The sequence below is a fragment of the Cygnus atratus genome, chromosome 19 (assembly GCF_013377495.2).
Source record: "Cygnus atratus isolate AKBS03 ecotype Queensland, Australia chromosome 19, CAtr_DNAZoo_HiC_assembly, whole genome shotgun sequence".
Lineage (NCBI taxonomy): Eukaryota > Metazoa > Chordata > Aves > Anseriformes > Anatidae > Cygnus > Cygnus atratus.
The window spans coordinates 5,781,942-5,802,500 of record NC_066380.1 but is presented as its reverse complement, the minus strand read 5'-3'; the positions used below and the strand labels follow the sequence as shown (position 1 = coordinate 5,802,500).

At 41.2% G+C, this 20,559-nt stretch overlaps 1 protein-coding gene across 19 annotated transcripts in view; it reads right to left on the bottom strand.

Annotated features, from left to right (window-relative positions):
• The window catches only part of FNBP1 (formin binding protein 1), a 97,372-nt gene that overhangs the window by 28,522 nt on the left and 48,291 nt on the right, over positions 1 to 20,559 (bottom strand). For all 19 annotated transcript variants that reach the window (XM_035554992.2, XM_035554980.2, XM_035554979.2 and 16 more), the window contains 4 exons: positions 19,731 to 19,793; positions 18,893 to 18,997; positions 6,858 to 6,986; positions 4,976 to 5,122 (listed from right to left, as the gene is read on the bottom strand). In XM_035554992.2, the coding sequence (XP_035410885.1) occupies positions 4,976 to 5,122; positions 6,858 to 6,986; positions 18,893 to 18,997; positions 19,731 to 19,793 (444 nt within the window). The remainder of the gene's footprint in view (positions 1 to 4,975; positions 5,123 to 6,857; positions 6,987 to 18,892; positions 18,998 to 19,730; positions 19,794 to 20,559) is intronic.

Below are 20,559 nucleotides of genomic sequence, written 5' to 3'. Positions count from 1 at the left end.
CTATTTTCACTATCATGATGTGCTTCAAAAAGATACACAGAGACTATTATCCCACCAAAACAAGGCACTCTGCCATGTAAAACTGAATGTTCCCAGATATTTCAGTAGCAAATGAAGTTAAAAACAACAAGAAACCCAACCTGTGTCAGTCAGAACATACTGCAACTGGGAACATAAACGGTCACAATCTCAGTTTCAGAATAGAACACAAAACAAAGTCTGAAATAACGCAGGTGACCTTTGCTCTCAGATAGTCCATAATTTGTGTTACAAAATGCTAGTTCCTTTTGCAAAGGTATCACTGAGACCAGTCATTACTTAAAATACCAACAGATAAAAAAAAGACTATAGTCTATTCAGGAAAGCAAACCATACACAACTATCATTACAGCATGAGTCACTGTAGCTAACTGCAGAGGATGCTCAGGAAGAGCAAATTCAGGTCTCCTCATTCCAGCCTTCCACGAGCTGCAGTCTGACCTCAACCTAGCGACTCTTCTCCTTGTTTTGTTCCCCAAGCAAAAATCAAAGTTCTGATACGATCCCCTTGTAATGGCTTTTTTTTTTTTTTTTAAATGTCCACTGGTGAAAATGACGAGGAGCTTATTATTGTTAGCTTTACTTACTAGAAGAAAAATCCTACTTCAGTAACCGAACAGATAAGTTAAGCAACTCATAACGAAGTTGAGGTACAGAATTGCTGGGCATGCAGCTGTAAGCAAGCTTCTGGAAAGCCCCGATAAATGCTCCTATATAACTGACCTCCAGTGACCACACTGCTACGAGTTAACCAGTCTGTGCTTGTGAACTTAGCTACAGTAAGCGGCAGGAGTTTATCTTCCGAGCTTTATCCTACAACTGGAGCAGCCCAGGGTCCTGCGAGCAGCCAGGCACCCTGGTGCTGCAGTGGCTGCTAACTCCAGGGCTGTCATTAAAGCCTCGTACCCTTCTGGTGCCACTAGGAGCACTAGATACAAGTCAGCCACACACTGCCTGTACACTCTGCAGTGGGTTTGCTTTTTAAAAAAAATAAAAAAAATCAAAACCAACATATAGCATATTTCCTATTCAGGCTTACAAACAATTAATTATACATAAATGCAGATTTGGACTTCAGCTTGCCAAATGCATTTAGATCTAATGGCGTCTGGAAAAAAAAATCTACTTTTGATCTACTCAACTTCTATGGAAGGGAGCTTTTTATATAATACTGTTCTAACAGTTTTTGCTCTAAGATCATTAGAGGAACTGTGCCACAGCACACAAAAATCTCATTAGCCTCCAGGGAACAGCACCATCATTCTGCTCGGAGGAAATAGATGAACTTGTTGCTTTGAAGGCATTTCACAGCTTCTGCTCGTGTCCGTAGGTAAAACAGTGTTCACAAAAAATCTAGTGGGATATAAACTTATTCAGAGGCCAGGCACAATTAAGCAAAACACTACTCTAAGATAAGCTTTGCAAAAATATCCAGGGGATTGCATAGCAAATTAAGGCTTGAGATCCTCAATCTATTAGGTGCACTGTAGAATTCCTCCAGAACTTTTAAAGGAGGTAAAACAACACTTTCTCCATTATCTCATCCCAGTTTGACATTAAAACTTTTGTAGATATAAGCATTTGAAGAGATTTTAAACAATAATCGTGAAGATGATTATCGTGAAGAAGGAAGTGACAAACACACATGAGGTTCCATACACCACTTTACAGGCATTTCATGCTATGCCTAGGGCCTTTCATTTTTTTCTTTTTCTTTCCTTTTCTTTTTTTTTTTTTTTTTTTTTAACTGTACAGTGTTCCTTCCATTTCGTCAAAACATCCTTCCACTACAATGGAGCTAAAAATATGCAGCGTGCTCCATATATCACGAAGAGATAATGTCATAACAGGAACTCCCAGACCCGTAACAAATTCATTCTATCTGCTGCTGGAGCCTTCAGAAGCCAATTCTGCCTAGGTTCACTTAGCAGTCACCACAGCTCACCCTTGCAATGTGACCTCTGTGTTATTAGAAAGAGGACATGGAAAAGAAGCATATTTATAGCTGCATTAGAAACACAAGGCTAACGAGCGTTCCCAGCTATATCCAGCCAGTTTCCATTGATATTATTGGGAGCTGCACACACTTTGGTGAGGGCAGAAAGCAATCCTACTTGCACAGTTACAAGTTCCCTAACTGAGCCCGAACAACTGGCCGTTTTGTTAGGGGCATGAGGCAGAACTTTGTCATATTTAAGCTGCAGAGAATAATTAAATTATTCCATGTATCGTTCTGGTTCTCAACACCATCTAATGAAACAGGGGCCCTTAAACAACATGGTTTTCCAGACTCCTGCTAGCACCTATAGAGCTGGCTGTAGAAAGGAAGCCTGTTGCTAGCAGCCTGCACCTCCACAGTTACAACTTCACTGTGGAACTATGTCCTGACTTACTGCAGTACTACACAATTTTGATCAGCGGTTCACAGATGCCACAGGAATCCCTTGAAAGGTCTGTGTTTGTAATAAACCTACCTGAAGCTAAAAACTGATCATCAGAAAGCTCAGAGATACCCACATGAAGTGCAAGGGTGTGCTTTTTTTCCCCTCCTTTTTAAAACAATAATGCCTTTCCATCAGCTGGTAAGGTTTTCCTGACAGCAAAAAAAAAAAGTTGCAGAACTTGCAGGTTCTCATGTCCCTTCAACTAGAGCTGACTCACAGTGGTACATAAGGTAAAGCACTAGAATTGGTGCTGTAATTATTTTCTTTCTGACCAATACATCTTCTATACTAGTTGTGGCTGTTCCATTCAAAGCCCTGGTTTCTGAAGTTACCAAAAAAAGAACTTTCATTTACCTCTCCCCTTCTTCAGCAACTCTGTATGCGATAGCTGGACAAAAAGAGTGAAAATAAAACCAGAGTACCAATAAGGAGCTAAATATGAACTCCAGATGCATCACTGCCTTTTGTCAGTACCCTAGTCTCTGAGCTCATGCGTTTCAAGTTTGGTGATACTGTACTTTGTTTATGATTACCAGATCCTGGAGATCTCCTCTCAGCTGGGAAACACATGTCTGTGTGGGCCCAGAGTTTCACACAAAGCTTTTCCTGCTCAGCAGGCTCTTGGTTTTGCTCACCATTGTACTAGTTCTATTATCACCAGCTGTCCTTGCATTCAACTTTCCTGGAATCTGACCTCATTTACAAAGCTGACTACAGTTCAGATCTAGTGACTTTCCTATCCAAAAATGTTCAGGCTTGAAAAAGATGAGCAAAGGAGAAACCCTTCAATTTGGATCTTTCAAAGAAAAGAAACTCTTCTGACAGTAGTCTAAGAACTGAAACTTGTTTCTTACAATTTTAAGGGGTGAGATGGGAAAGGTCTGCTATAAGAGTCTGCATTACCGGCCAAAGCAGTACATGACCTGGAAATAGGGAAGACACAGCTTTTAAATTACTACTGTCTGCACTTATGGACACAACTATAAAGTGGCAGGACCCGCATCTTGGAAAAGGCAGGAACAAGCATGCCACTTCTATTAGAATTAAGAAGGTGAGAAACCTCTGTTCCTGAAATGAAAAGTCCTTAATGATATTTTAAGAAAAGAACAATCATTTATGGACTTTCCTGTTTTCAGACACAACATGCTAAACCCTTTGCAATTATTCAGATGTAACAAATTTGGTTAAATACATTTTGGTTAGCATGGTGTTTTCAGGAGAACCCTTGGTTTTCAATGCTCAAAATACCTTTTTCAAAATACCTACTTGCGCATGTGAGCCAGCAGTCTGACTTATCTGTGTGCAAGAGAGACGAAGTTGAGCTGAAAATTCAGTGGTGGTGGTGAAGCTGGTTCCAATACCTAGCTTAAGTGGTTTGTGAGTTTCTCTCAGACTGTGCTTCGAACATCAGAGCAGAATGTAGGCCTAAGAATGAATCTCTCCTTAGCGCAATTTTCACCATACAGCACCAAGAACTGTACCCCCAAAAGGGTGCATTGTTCAAACATGGGAATCTGTTCCCCAGCTCCCTCTTCTCCTACCCCAAAACAGTAACTTTCAGATTCCTTGGTTTCCCATGCTGTTCTCTGTGAGATCAACTGCTGAGCAAAAAGTAGGGGATTCATTTCAAAACCTCAGCCTCAGGCTTATGCTGCCAATTAACTGCAGTCTCCGGGCTCTGGGCACTGAATAGCTTAGAAAAGATTCCAGTGAAAAAGACGTATGGGAATTTCAAACAGCCAGCAAGACACATGCTGTTTGTATTTGAAGCACTAATGTGATCCATGAGAAGGGCTGAAAGAGCAGGCAGAGACTTCATTTACAAAGAGAGCAGATCATTCTGAAAAGAAAATAGAAAACACATTCACCCTTGTGCTAACTGTACATCAGCAAGCTCGGCCCAACTCTTCATCGGCCTTCATCAGGAAGGCTTGTTTTTACTCCGACAACGACATTCAGAAATCAAGACTTGTGAGAGCTCATTTACAGATTGCTAGCAAGTCTTAATTCTTCAAATAAACAATTTACAATAGACGTTTTGCCAGAGTTGTTGCAATAATTTTTGTAGCCAACACTTTAAATACTTCTATTACTGTTATAAGAGTAACAAGAAGACATTCCTGCAACAATCCATTTTCTATTAGATATAGAACCTATCTGAATAAGAATCACTGATACTTCAAATGATGTCCATCATTTTCCTTACTCTAGGCAGAAGCCTATTCTTCAATAACAATATTTCAAAAAATCATTATCCTATCAAAAGGAAAGAATATTCCTAAAAGAAAAAAAGTGTGGCATTTCCAGATGTTAAGAAGATTTAGGAGATAATCTACCTCAGACAAAGTAGTTTGGGACAAAAGCTTACCATTTGTTTTAGTTCTATGACTATAAAGCCCTCACCGTGGTTTGGGCCCAGGATTTGAATCTTCATATACAAAGCAATCAGTACTAAAGACAGCAATTAACAATCCAAGCAATATGATACTTACGTTCTTGTGATCAATTGATTCTGCAGCTTTTGTAATTTCATCCAGACACTTTCCAATGATAGGGATCACTTGGCGGTCGACCTCTGCAAAAGTTTTCATGGATTCACCTATCCTCACAATTCTTCTTTCCTCCATCTCTTGTATTTTCTAAAACATTAGATTTCATTCAGATCAAATATCAAGAGTAGCTTCACAGTTTCAACCCATTTTTCTCCCCAGCAAACACTGCTGTAAAATGTATAGGCAAACTAGGACAGCTGTTCTCATGAAGGCAGCAAGTGGTATCATTCCCTCAAACATCTAAATCCCACTCTAAAAGCAATCTGTTACTATTAGTAAGAATTTTTCAATTATTTTTTTATGCTGAAAAATGCTGATTTGTCAAAAATCCCAGCTTTAGACATTTGTAAGAATGGTTCTTACGGCTGTTAACATAATTTCCGGAACAACAAATTCTCTTCCATTTTCCACGACATGTTGTGAAAGAGCTCATTTTCATTCCACTGGAGAATCCAAGGGAACAAAAAAAATTTTGTTTTCTCCCCTTCCCCCAAGAAGATAATTTTTGGTTTATGGGCAGTCTTATACAACACACTTTGTTTACATGAGTGTTTCTCAACACATGCTCCCTGTTACTTGGTGGATTCAATGCCACGATCTCCAGCACCTATTCCACGGATCTCTGGTTTAGAACAGAGGCTAAGTGAATGTAGTATAACACTGTTAAAAAAGATTATAAAACAGGATACAGAAGGGCATGAACAAGAACTGGCTGTTTCACATTAGACTGCAGGAATTTTACTGAGTATTGATAACTTAGAAATCCCCATTACCTTGACTAATATGCAAGCAACAAAAGCAAAAAATGAACAGTTAAAAGTTGTGCTGTAAAGAATTTCTGTTCTTTCCCTTATTTCACCACCTATGAGGAAGTGATAAAGCTTCCTAGAGCACTGGTAGTGAAAAGGAAACTTCTGCACAACTTACAACAAGCATGCTCACCTACAAAACAGAGCACTTACCAGATTTAGGGTTAAATACAAATATACTGGAAGAATTTTATATATGATGCCATGGAAAATTTATCTCAAGATACTGGTTTGAAATACCATGAACAAACGAGAAGGTGTCCATTTAGCTAAGAAGCTACAGTTATGGATAAGAAAATGCTTGCTTGCTATGCAAGTATCCGTTATTTCTGATCAGATGATAAGCATGTGACATTTTCTCCCTTAAAGAGGTTGTCTTTTCCACTTCTTGACTCTCATGACCCATTACAATGGAACAGTCATTTGGAACTTCTGTTCTATGACATTAATCTCTTTGTTCAGCCAAGCACACACTCAGATCTTCAGTCAGAACAAAAAAAGCTATCCGATTTGTACTTTCTCTACAGTCTTTCTTTAGGCATGGTAAGACATAGTAAGCGTGCTTAAACCCTTTGACATTCACTATTGAGTTTAACTCCCCAATAATTCTGCAAACATCTGTGAAATCTGATTTCAAAACAGGTTATAAAGACTGTGAGGCTTTACAGATGTAAGGATGCCCAGCTGCCTCCTGCTCCAACAATGCAAATAATGCTCTCATTCCCCAGCTGCATGGACACAAGAGTTTAATACAGCAAATTGTGACAATTCCAAGGACTACCGTAATCTGTCATGACAATTCAATGTTGCCTTCCTCCTAAGAGAAAGGCACACTTTTACATACCCAAGCTCTCCATCACTTGGGTTAGCAGACTGCGTACAAAATTTGATAACAATGACAAAATGGCCAAAGAATAAAACAGGATCATAGAATCAGGCCAACATGCAATGCATCCCTGTATTTTTTTTCACAAGCGTATGAGCTACTCTAGTTCAGTGCCAGCGAGTCTTACCTGGAAGATGTTCGGTATGTGTGTGTAGTAATGATCGTGCTGCTCACTGTTGAACTTCTGTAGAGTGGAACAATATTCTGCTTTGCTGTCTTCTGCCATTTGATGTCGCAGCTGGGCTTGCTGTCTCGCCTAAAGAAATGACAAAAGTAGTTTATAACTTCCACTACATGGAAATAAATTACACTGCATTACTCCTCATCTTACCACCCTTACCAGTAGGCAGCACAGAAACATTAGCATATGGATCTCCGAACACTTACGGCTTACTCCTATACACAGATGTGTGTGAAACATTTCATCTACTTCAAGCATAAATCTGCAGTGTGCACTCTGGGAATTCAGTCCTCTTTCTTCTGTTAAATGTGGCAGGGCCTTGCCCTCTATTGAATCGACACATTCCTGCCTGTTCCTATTTGGAATTTTCAGTTAAATTGGTCAACATCTGGCATGTGAAGGACTTGTGTTCCTAGTTTGCCTAAGAAGCGATAGCTCTCACAGCTCAGCTGCATCCTCAGAATGAACATCTCTAGTCATTTGCCATCTTCATAGAACGAATGTGCTGCCACAGATCTAGCAGAAGGCAGTGCCTGCTTCCTCCAGCTAGTGTCTCCCCTTTATGCTTGGAGCTGCTACCCTTTTTTTGTGTTGCAATATGTTAGTTCCATCAATCATTTTGCATTCCATAAACTGCCTCTCTTCATACTACATGAAGATACTACCTATTACTAAACACCACAACAAGTTTGCCCCTCTAGTAGCCCCCTTAGGGACAGAGGCTTTTTGACACTTCGGGACACTTCTTCGTCCCCTGTATGCCCTAACGGCTGGCACCTGCTTTTCTCTACTGCACTAGCTACCTGTTGGCTAGCAGTATCTTTTAGAGAAAGGGGAGGGACAAAAATGGTTTGTCCCATTTAACACGCTTCAGCCAACATACTCATGACAAAACATCTCAATTTGCGTCCCCACTGTACTCTCTGCAAAGTCCTTTATGTACACTTCCTTGAATAGAGCTGGCATGCAGTGTGCAAGGAAAGGGGAGCCTGAGGAGCAGCTGAAACATGATTACCTTCTTATTTTTACCAACAGATCATTTGCTGCCCAGCATAGCTGAGCACTGGGCAATTACCCTCACTTCTTTCCCTAGAACAATCTGTCCCCAAGTGACCCTCCTGTACTTACTCTCCTTACAGTTCTGCTTCCCAAGGCCTTCTGTTGTCTGTTTCATTGCCCAATACTATTCCCTTGCTGTCTATCCCATCTGTTTAATTTAGCTGCCTTTTCCTTCCTTGCTGCTGGCCTTCATACAGAAACTCTTCCTTCCCTTCCCACACGGCTTCCTGCACCTACCTGCCTTCGCTCCCTACCCTGTGCTCACTTGCTGAGACTCTCCTCTCGTGCTCATTCACAATTTGCATCCAACCATCCAGAGCCGTTTTCATTCAGCTCCCATATAGCCCCTCACACTGCCACCTGCCCCAGAAGAGCCGGCTCCATGGCTGTGGATCAAATCCTTGCTCCAGTGAAGCCAGCAACAGCCTTGCCTTTTGGCGTTGTATATTTAATCCTTCCTGTTTGCGCTTATTTTTCAGGCACTTGAAGCCTCCTCACCCTCTGCTGTCTACCTAGCCCTGGAACAGTCCTGCAATTATTCAGAAAATATTAGGTTTTGATCATTCCCTCGAATTTCAAAATGACCCCCTTGAAGACAGGAGAGAGAAAGACTGCTTAAAAATTATTTAAAGCATTTTGGGATGTTTCAGGGAAAACAGTACAACAAATAATTTTAATACATTTTAAGAAGTGGGCTCCCATTGAAAACAGTTCAGAGAGGGGTTAGCCTTTGAACTGTTCCAAGCAGACAATAGTTTCCTGACAATAAATCCATGAAATACCAAATCATGGAACATTTTAGTAATCATAACTGGAAGCTAACAAGTTCTGCCAAAAGGTTTCAAATCTCAATTTGAAAAGAAATAGGCTTCCCTTCCACTTGTCCAGCTCACACCTCTCACCTAATAATTTATTTTGCCTCGATTCAGCTATTTCTTTTGCAAGTGCAGTCAACTGAAGGAGTTTCCTAGATCCCCTTTCACATTCTTTCTACAAAAACAATAATTCAAGCACAATGAAAAAATGCTGGGCACTAAGTGCGTAACAGAAGATGAAACAGTAGCATCAAATGGAAAAGATTGTGACTATGACCAAATAAATAGATCCAATATAAAACTTGCATCTTTGCCTGTTCCCCAAGAGTTTTAATTGTCCACTCACTCTTGCAAAGGAAGCAGCATCGGGAACTCTACCTGGTGCGATGAAATTCCAAGCAGCCATATCAATCATTTTTCTACCCAAGTGCTCGATATGATTTATTAAACCTTATCATCCACGCACTCATGTATAGCTATGTTTAACACAAGTGGAAAACAATATTGCCTTGTACTACAAACACAAATACACGAGCAAAACAAAGTCAGCCATGGAAAGGCTGACAGCTGTAAGGGTAACGTACGGTTGTCTCCCAGCCCCTTCCTCAAGTCCCAGCTGCCAGAGATCAATATTCATTTGTGAGGCCCATTCTCCTCAGCTACCTAAGAGCAGCCCATTGTTCGAGCTGACTTCTATGAAAGGCCCAGTCCCACTTAGCTTCTTTTAAAAAAAAAAAAAGTAGGGCAACTCAGGAATTTATCCCTTGACTCTATTTTTGAAACAGAAAAGCAAGAAATTCACTATTACACATTTCCAGTCAGACCCAGCAAACATTAAGCCTCCAGAGTCCATTCTCATGAGCAAGCTCACTGGTGGGGTATGGTAACCCTGAGCTAAATGTATACAGGAGTAGATGCTCTGTTTCCAAAACTATCTTAACCGGCCCCAAATAAGAGGAGGCAGCAGATGAATAAGTAAAATTGGGTACATTCCAAAACCAAGAATTTTTGTATGAGAGCCCCAGTGATGTTTTGTTTCTCCTGGCCATTTAATGCATTTGGCAAGCTTCAAACTGTTTAAATATTTTTCCAATGAGGTATTTGTTTCTTAAAATAAAAACATAAAAGAGTCTAGATTTTTTTATTACTTCATTTGAGTATGTCACTTACTCTAACATCATCACTTCTCGTACTAGCAGAATTACATTTTATAACTGGGTTCCTGCACTCTGCTGAAGCACAGAATGATAAAAATGAGTCGACGACGTTAAGTGTCACTTTCAGAGCAATGGATGCAGTGGCCTGGAGCTGCACAGTCACAGGAGCTATTTTGGGAGTAATTTACAGTTGAGCTTCACAGAAAATTTATTTTTATCTTCTTCACTGCTCACTTTTGCATGCAAACAGCTTCAGAGAAGATACTTTTCAGGCTTTTAGAATTAATGTTAAAATATTTGCTCTGAACAGCATTTTCAGGAGGAAAGGCTTTGGAATCCTCAGTCTCTGGAAAACCAGACCATGCCTTCAGATATGGGAGGACGATGCTGTGATGCAGCTTTCAGCCAACATACTCTCTCCTTTTAACTGTGCAGGGATGATCAAGCAAGAGCTGGGATTTCTAGCACCACATGCGAAACCACAATCCAGATCAACAGACTGCCAGATCACTCTTGGTTAAAACAGAAGTCAGGACTAGGTACTTGTAACAAACACTACAAAAAAGATCCCATCCCCTTGAAAGGAAGAATGGGTGAGGTCACTTTCAGCATCATGAAAAAGCAGAAAAGGGTATATGCATTTGAGGGATTTGGGGGGAAGAAAAGCATTTTCCTTTTCTTTGCAAAAGATACTCAGATCTTGTACGCACTTGTTAAAGAAATGCACATCCACCCCCAGAGCACACCTTCATAACATCTTTTAGTCCCCAAATAAACACGTGCAGCGTATATACACACAACCTCCCCTCCAAAGTCTATTTTTGTTAAGGCAATTCTTCTGTGAACTCGTGTGGCAGCAATAAAACCAAAAGGTCACATATGCCAGTGTACTTCTCATCAAGAAAAGCGCTCCCAAGAATGAAGGACAGCCCAGTATCTGCAGCGCCATCAGCCCTGCAGCAAGTATACTGGTAAACTTAGAGTTTCCACTGCCACGGCAGCTCGGATCTGAACACAATCACACCAAAGCACTATTTTCTGTAACTAACTTACAGAAAGATATAGGTAAAGGAAGCATAGGAGAAAGAAAAAATACACTGCCACTTCAGTCTTCACTACAGAAAAGAACGAAGGATATTTTGCAGAGAACAATTTGTAAGACACATTCCAGAAACAGCTAGAGACTCAATGGACACACTGTCTTTTGGGTTTACACAGACAAAAAATGCAGCCCCTCCGGGCTGTTATGGTGGGAGTGATATGAATAACTGAAAAGGGCAGGAAAAAGCTTTGGCTGCTATTAAGCTGATCTGCACGGAGTGGAACAGTTCAACTTCTCAGCCATTGCTTTTGTCCAGAATGGCAGAGTTTCCAGTCAAAACTCTGGTGTAGCTTGCTTTCTCCTGCCCCCTCTTTTCAAAAACACCAACAAACCCAGACAGCATGTGAGATGCATCACTGCCAGGCCGCTGCCTGCCAAAAGAGATCTGTCTTTGGTAAATCCAAGATCAGACAAACGCAAACACAAAAATCCCCCCCTCACCCCTCGTTAACTGGCCAGTCCCTTCAAAATAAGTTAATGATAAAGGCAGACTCAGAAACACTTCACCAATTTCAGGAATGCTTTCAATTGCTCACAGATTTTTCAGCTGCGGGCTCTGACCCTCCCCACACAGCCAGGCTCACGTTGCTGCTCTCTGTTGCGAGCAGGCACTATCACTAACAGCAGTGGGGCGTCTCTTGGTAGCAGCAACACTGGCAGCATTTGCAGAAGCATTAATAACAGTGGGAACTCTGCCATGGACTTCAAAACAGGGCCAGGATTTCAGGCTTTGATTTACATAGCCTCCAAGTCAAGCTCCATTGTTTACTATTTTACAATAACCAGTTTGGTCTCTCTGAACTGGCACGCAAAAAAGTTTCAGAATTTGCTTTCCTGAAAGCAAGAAGGCAGAACGGGTCGTGCGAAATAACAGATAGGAAAGGAAGAAGAAAAATCCTTACTTTTAATATTAAAGGGATATAAAAAATTAATCTTCATGACAACCTGTGAATCCTTGAAACCCTTCGTTCAAATAAAATACACAAACAAGCAAAGAGCTGATGGGAGAGAAAATTTTCATGGTCAGATCTCAGGAACTGTTATCTGGTGAACTTGCATTCCACCTAATTCTGCCAGATGACCGAAGTGTACGCTAATAAGAGATGTACTAAAGCAACAAACCACCAAAACTCTAGTGAGAAAGGTGGGCCACATCTAGCAGAGCTGAGAGCAACGCTAAGCACCCTGCACAATGCTCTTGCACAGCTCTTAAATTGCACTGGTCCCAGCTGCACTACTAAAAAAGTTAAATAGCAACAAGGACTCACCCAGTTGTGTCAGTCTTATGCAACCAGTCCTGCAACTGCTCCAAGGCCCTAGCAAAAAAACCCGTGCCTCAAATCCAAAATTTTGTCTCCTTCCACAGCCACTCTCATGTCACAAGCACTGAATATGCAAACTGTCTGGGTGACCAAACAAACAGTCAAATGGGCAAGAGGGTCAGATGGACAAATCTCCACTAGTAGCCTGCCACACAGCTTGGAGAAAGCCAGTCCCAAGAGGATGCTTTAAAAAGTCTAGTTTATTACAAAAGAACGAGGTGTTTGCACAACAGGTAGAAGAATATTTGGAATTGAGGGAAGAGGTTACCAGAGAGGTGTTTGGAGCAGCGGCTGGCTGTTTAAATGATTTCTGGAGACCTGTTCAGTTGTACTAACATAAGCAATTAAGTTCTGCAGTGTATAAATGTAAGTATGGAATATAAATAATGGAACTTATTTCAGGACTGTATAATACATTGCTTAGATCATACTTTGAATACTGGGCATGGTTCTAGTAATCTCTCTCCAACAAAGATTTTATAAACACTGCCAATGCAGGATGAATAGTCAGGGCTGAAGAAAGTTACCATATGATTCTGCTAGCCTTAAAGCCTCACTTTATGGGTACCACACATTCACTTAAACTGAAGAGCTCACAAACTTAACATCCGAATTCTGAGGTCTCTGCTTCATTTTCCCTTAGCTCTGACACAGCTGAAAAGATCTGTCAAAATATTTTTGACAGAATAACCACAGACAAGCTTTGTAACCATATAGCACAAACTAATTGCTCTGCACTAGCTAAGAATGCCTACGCCTTGATTCAAAGGGTGGTTGATCCTTAATTCAGAAGTTGTTCTTAACCCTCCCCTTCACAACCCCTTTTTACCTCCGTGACTTGTTTGCTCCACTTAGCAATCCGCCGCCCAGTAGGGCTGCATTGTTATGAAACTGTCAAATTGCCATGTAGGGCATTATTGCAGACGGGTACCGCTAAGAGGAAACAAATTCAGATGGATTTCCTAATCCTATACTAAAACTGACTGGTATTTTTGCTTCTTGATCTCTTAACACCAAATAACAGTGTCTGTATGGGATACATAAGGATATTTATAGCTTCCCAGATGATGCTTCTGGGGTCATTATCTCTTCATAGACTAGAAATCAAAGCTCATAAATTAGTCACGAGTCCAAAAGGGAAACAGCTGCTGTATCATCTCAGCGTCGCTGATAGCAGGTTGTAAACAAGGCTTATTCTACCAGAAACGCAAATGACCGTCCTGAGGGACTCCCTACACACTACAGTGCCCGTTAGGAAGAAGCAGTTCAAAAAGGAGATTGGGATCTGCATAAGCTAGAGAAAATATGTTAGCGTGAATCTAATGGCTTCAAATCATGTTACCGAGAAAAGACTGCCCTTGAATTTATGGGAAATTTGACTCGCGTCGGAACTAAAGACACACAGGGGTTCAGTCGGTTCCATCAGTGGAGCAACAGAAACGCAGCTGCCTAGTAAACATAAGGAAAATTCAGCACCACGCAGAGAACGTGGGAAAGTCTTATGCAGCGTGTAACTAAGCAAGAAATGCACAGGGCTCTCTGGAACTATGTCTGAAGCTAAGCCTTACCCACCTCACCTGTGTTAATAACACAAACGCTGTCGAGGTTTTCCAGCTTCTACCATCGCCCTCGCATGGCACTACATTTTCCAACCGCTGACAAGTTCAGTATGGCAGTAGGTGCCTCAAAAGTTGGATGAGCCAAGGAAAGAATACAATAAGCCTAATTGTCACAGCGCAGATGACTCAGCAGGTCCTGAAAAGTTAGGCTCATTAAGCAGTCATGGTGTGCAAAAGGAAGGCACCCACAGTCTCTGGCTATGCTGCAGAGTTTACTGCCGACAGTCTTAATTGACTAAAACCTCAGTGACGCACTTCGCAACAATCCAGCACCGAGCTGGAGATGTTCCTTTGTGGCTTGTACGCAGGGTTTCAGCGATGCTCGCTCTGTCCTGCTCCGCTGCAACTTGATGCTTCTCTGACGAAGCACGCTGCAAATGGTGTATGAAGGATATGCTGAAGCATAGATGAGAGATTTCTCTGGGGCCTAACTAAGAACAGTTTAGTTCATCCTTCATTGTAAGGATGTGTAAATTCTTAATGAAGAGATTTGCGTCCTGCAGCGCAGCAGCCTGGCTGCTGGAAAAGCAGTTTAACACTTGACAGTATAACTGCATTTGCAAAGGCAGGAAGATCAGCTTATTCCAAGAATCTTTCTAAGTAGCAGTATTTCTTCATCTATGTTCCGTACGACTCTGCCAGTGCTTCAGCTCATGACTTTCCAATGCAATGTAAATGGACGTCTGCTATGGTAAGGGGGGCAATACAGCCTCTTTACATTGCATTAAAATTGACTGTGTAAGAAAGCAGTAAGTGTGTAAGAAAGCAGATTTGCTCGGTCTTTCTTAGTGTAGGTTGAAGATATACTGAAGCTAAGTCAGTCAAAACCTCCAGAGCAAAACAAAAATCCCACCTCAAGTACGAGCAATGTTAGGACCCTTTTGATTTGCGAGAGCTAATGTCAAATTTGCACTTTTAGTCTCTTACTACTTTCAAAACCTATAAAATGTTTACATCAATCATAAAACCACTTAAGGTGGAACCCTCCCAACACGACAGGAACAAAAAATAAACCAACATGACTAGCCCTGACTTCAGGACAGCAGTCTGGGAACTCACGCACAGCTCATTTTTGGGGCTCACAGCTGAAGTTGTTTTCTGGCAGAATTATCACCTAGGACCCCAACACATGACGGTGCTACTCTTCAGCAAAGGGACAGGTCCTGCCTGACTCAGACTACCTCAAACTGCTGCCCTCTCCCTCAACTTCTGTGCTAATCAAGATGCAAAAAGCATTCATCCCCTCGTATGGTTGGCCCCAAACCACTTCCTCCTTAAAAACAAATTCTGAAAAATCCACTTTGAAAATAAACCTTTAGCGAAGCCAGCTGTTTTTCTCTTTTTTTATTGCAAGAAGTCTGCAAAGGCACCGCTGGGTACCACATTATCCCATAAAGATGTCAGCTTTTTAGTGATTGCAGCTCTAAAGAGAAGGAACAAACAATAGAGCACTTCCTTATAAGTACACTGCCTCTGCGCTGGTGACAGAGACCATTTCCCCAAATGGTCAAAAAATTGAAGCAACTCCACTGTGTTTTTTTGAAAAAGAACTGCTTTCAAAGCTCACAACCCACTGCGATCCAAGCAAAGCTAAAGCTCACAGTGATACCTACAAGCCTTCCCAGTGTTTTCATCAGCACGTTCCACCATTTATTTATTTTATAAGGATATTTTTGCAGTGCAGTTGCTCGCAACACAGTAACTCTGACTTTGGTAAATGGAACAGACAAAAGCTTTGAGCCTAATACGCTTTGCATTCACACAAACGTTCCCCCTACAAGTGCCGGCAGCTTGCAGTTTAGAGGCTCGGTGCAAACCCAGGGAGGGGAACTTGAGTGCTGTAGCCCACTCCCCTGCAAAGCCTGCGACCCTTGCCGAGACCTGAGCACAGCCATGCTACTAACACCAAAAAAGGAGACGGGAGGAAGCAAAGCTAAACACCCGGCTCTCTTAGCTCAACCCCAGGCTGGTTGGCTGCACCCATGAAGGGAGCCAAGCCGGCCATAGGAGCGGCACAGACAGCATTGCCCTCTGCAATCAGGAGCAGTTTGGGCTTTGGTGTAAGACGCCCATGCACATCCAAGCCCTGCCTCGAAGCACACACCTGAGGCCCTTTGTTATTTTGCTAAACAGTCCCGGAGAAATAAGGAGGAAAGTAACTCCTAATTAGCTTCTCTACCACTATTCTGGTTACTTAATCGTAGCAAACTGTAATGCCAAGGGCTCTCCTTTCAGCAAGGCCACGTTAAGTGCGGGTAGCTGGCAGCACTAGCACAGAATTTCTTGCTGCAGTTGTCAAAGGCTACGACTATTTAAAGACTGACAGATGAGAGCATGTCAGATCCTCATACAGTTGAGCATTAGGTGCATCAGGCAGTTGCATATTCTTTTGATTGTACGTGTCACTGTGATCACTGCAGAATTTTAATTCCATTACCCTGCAATGCATGATGCAAAAAATAACTCTAGCGTCTGCTTATATTTGCAGGTAGAAGCTAAAGTAGCCAAAGTGTCAATCTCAAGCCCAAGAAATGAGGACAAACGATCCCACTGCTCGAAGAGCACCTTGTTCCGCCAAAGTGAATAGCACTGGCTCCGAACACAGCCAAATCGTCTGCTTTCCTGGCCAGAAAGATTTTTGGGAGCAAGAGCACAGCTGCCAAGCTGTAAGGGGCAAGTGAAATCAGAACTGCTGCAATAGGAGGAGGAGGGAAAAGTCATCATACTGCTCCAACTGAAACCCCGGGGTTTCTGCATCTCTCCCTGGAGCGGGTCCGCAAGAGCTGCCCGGCAGCAGCGCGGGGTGAACAATATCCTATTTTCACTGGGGCCTTATGTAAGGCAGAGCCAGTCACGTGGGCCGAGGGAAGCAAAGAAAGGGCATTATTCAGAGCCCGGCATGGATGAACCCAGTTTAACACATGCACTTAGAAAACACTGTTCTCTCTGTTCAGTAATATTATTTCACATTCCACTCGTTTTGATAACCTTTTCCTTCTCCATCTACTCCACTGGCTGGCTGGAAAGTCGACTAATGCCTTCTCCAGAGATTAGCCAGCACACAGAGCTGCAGCAGAGTTTTGTCTTTCAAGATGCCACTGAGCCTCATTTTGCAATAAGTAATTTACAAATAGACACAAAAAAGAACTAGAAAAATTTAGATGAGAAGCCCCTCTGCTCCACTTTACAGGGAAACAGCACCAGAGTAAGGATTGCTTCCCAGAATGTACCTAAATCCATCGGACACATTGCCAACACGCATCCTTCCACACTGACCAAAAAAGGCCAGCATTAGAAACTGATGTAGGACTAATGAGTTCCAGCTCCCTATCTGAAACAGTAAGCCACGTCTCTCTATCCCCTTTGACATGACCTCAGCTTTGAAAAAAAAATCTAGGGTAAGTCCTAATTTCATCTGTGAAAAAACATATCTTAAAATCATTTAATACAGATAAAGCAGAGATGATCCTTCTCTGCCAGAAAAATTGCACGTGGCCTTACATCTTTGACAACCCTGTGCACTCATTCATGTAAAGTGGGCTGGAGAATCCAGGTGACAGATAATCAAATCTGCAGGGTGAATTTACAACTAACAGCCAAGCAGTTGACAAGACCACAAAGCTATTTGTTCCTTTTAATATTCAGTAACACTTTGGGAAATTTTCCTGAGCTGCTTTTTCATTTACTGTTGTCAATTCTAATAGCAATCTGCGCTATTGTGCTCAGCTATACTGAACGTATATTCCGTACATTATGGTGCTATGATGCTCAGCATACTAGAAACTTTCTAAGATTCCACAAATGTAGAGAAAATTTGTATTTGATAGCTTCCTAGGATTGAATTAACTGAGTACAGAATGAAGCAGACTTCTTGAAGAGCAAAACTTTTTTTTTTTTTTTTACAGGGGCAATCTTGGACTATAGAAGATTCACTTCACACTTCTGCAACAAAGTATTTGATATATGTACACTTCAGCTTTTTCTTTTTTTTTTTTTTTAAGAAACAAACCTGTTCAAGTATTCTGACTATTTTGTACCTACATCGATCAAACTTTTCAGCAAAGACTACCCTTACATTTTGTAATGTGGTGTTTCTGGTCTACATTACTGAATTATCTGAGCAGATATTTAACATCGAAAAGAGAAGCAAGTTAAAGACACCTTTTCCCTCTCCTTTGCTTTCTTAAGATACGGGTACTTCACTTGACTGAGACTTCAAGCATCCTTCTGTACATCCAATTTTGAATCAAATCGAAGAAGAAGTATTTCAAGACGGATATGCTGAAACATAAATCTATGTTTAAAATTAAACAACACTTCAAAAACTTCACAAAATGGGGATCCTTGTACAAAAGCCACATGTGACCGCAACCAGACAGCAAATGAGAAATAAAAGCTACGTGCCATCTGTGACAAGCAGGGATTTCAGGGTTCTCCGTAACATGAAAAGCTGTCCTGCTGTAAATCTAGGACTCTGAACAACAATCCTGATACTTTGTCACTGCAGTCAATAGCATCAGGACATTTTTGAGGTGTTGCTCAAGAAAGCAGGAAGTTTGTCCACCTGAATCAAAGTCTGGGTAACTGCAAACCTTCACACGCAAGGAGCCCTCACAAGCTTGACTGTACAAAAACTCTGGTGTGTTAGTTAAAACTGATTTTGCATAAATGTATTTAGAGTCATGTCAGCTACGTTACATTCTGATACCATCTTACTGAAGAAATCTGACTGCATGTTTATAATTTTTATGCAAATACAGCTCCCTGCGGAGCTCTCCCTTTTTTAATTAACACATGGACTGACCAGCGAGGCAGTAAGCCTCAGAAGATCTATACTACCAGTGGGACTGAGGACTTGAACCTATCTCACCCATGTTTACAAACAGCCTCTCCACCCTCTGGCTTACCTTTTCAACATCTGCTTTTGTAACATTGATGTCAGCATCCATTTTCTCAAAATATTGCTGTGCTCGATCAGCTTCTTTACAGTCACGTTCAAACCGTCTTTTACTCTGAAAAGGAAAAAAAAAAAAAAAAGAATCTTTCAGCATGGGAAAGAAACACAAATTAAAACTCTACCTAAAATCAACAACTGACCCTAAGCTGATCTGCTGTAACAACTGTCAGGAGATTCTAGGACTAGCTTGTTTACACTGGAATACATTTCCACATTAAAGAACTTAATAACAGTTACCATAAACACATTGTTCTTCCATTCTTCAGACTGCTTTATTCTACCAACTTCACTGCTATTTGCAAGTAGGATTTGTCATTTACCTTTGTCCCCTTTCCTTATCCTCTCCTCCACCTATAATTTCTTACTGGTTCATGTGATGAATGCTGAGCGCAAATTCCAACGTATTTGCTTCTGAGAAACAGCACCTTACTAAAGAGGTGGTCACACTTGATTTATTCATGCAGGGTGAAACTATTCAGCTTATAGAGGAATATCGGAATAGCATCCTTAGGGACTATGCATTTCAAGCAACTCTTGGCACACTTTTCAAGTTGTATCAAATGAAACACTACTCATGCTACACACAGATCCCATGGAAAGCCAAATGTACTACTTAAACAGACTTTTTCATACCTACCAGTGTATTTAAAACTGCAAAGTTCTAAAAATCACATTTCTTCAGCTTTTATCCACACACCTTTCACATTCTAAATACAAAGTTTGGAACCATCTCATGAAAATGGTATAAAAATGATTTAAATGTCACATCTGAGGAAATTTCCACTTACGGCTTCAAGTTGTTTCCAGCAAGTTTCAATATGCTGTTGTGCCTTTCTGCCATCGTGGAAGTGCTGTTTAGAAAAAGATAAAAGGCAATATTTTGAACAACAAAAGAACAAATAGCCAATTATGTTCAAGGAGCTCTTTTCCAGATACGAAGAATAGAATAGAATTTTCTAGAATAAAACAGAAATGATTGTGACAGCTGCGTTCTGCAGCTCTGCTAAATTGAGCAGGTGTATGACGGCTATCTAATGTCTCAGCAGGCTACAGATGTATATTTGCATCAATTATAGTGGTTAGTTAGTCTAAGTCTAATTAATCCCTTTAGCAATTCTACCTTGTATTATTCACTGTATCTCATAATTATTGGTTTCCCATAGTACGAAATCTGAAGCACTTTCAGCTGAATAGGATCTTTTTGATTACTGACAGTACGTTAGCTCTAAATTAAAATTTCTCTCTGCATGGAATTTACCAATGTGCCCTTGATTGACACATTCTAACAACTGATGTTCATCCTGATTTTCATTCAGACTCAACAGAAAAACCTCTTCTAGTTTCTGACTGTGCTTGTGAAGCCAGCTGCTTATTTCTCTTGGGAGGTATTCAGTACTTTGGGTCCCTCCACAAACCCTTCTCTCCCATACACTGTGTGTGTGTGCGCGCCTTATGGTATTACAGAAGTTCCAAAATATGAGCTGTCAGCTACATGCTAAGTGACAAGGAACATCTCTTGACATGCCTTTTGGAGCAAGACTCTTAATTACATTAATTACAGACAGTTTAAATTACAGTTCTTAGGCTTTACACAATGCCCTTCATCAGAATCCAATA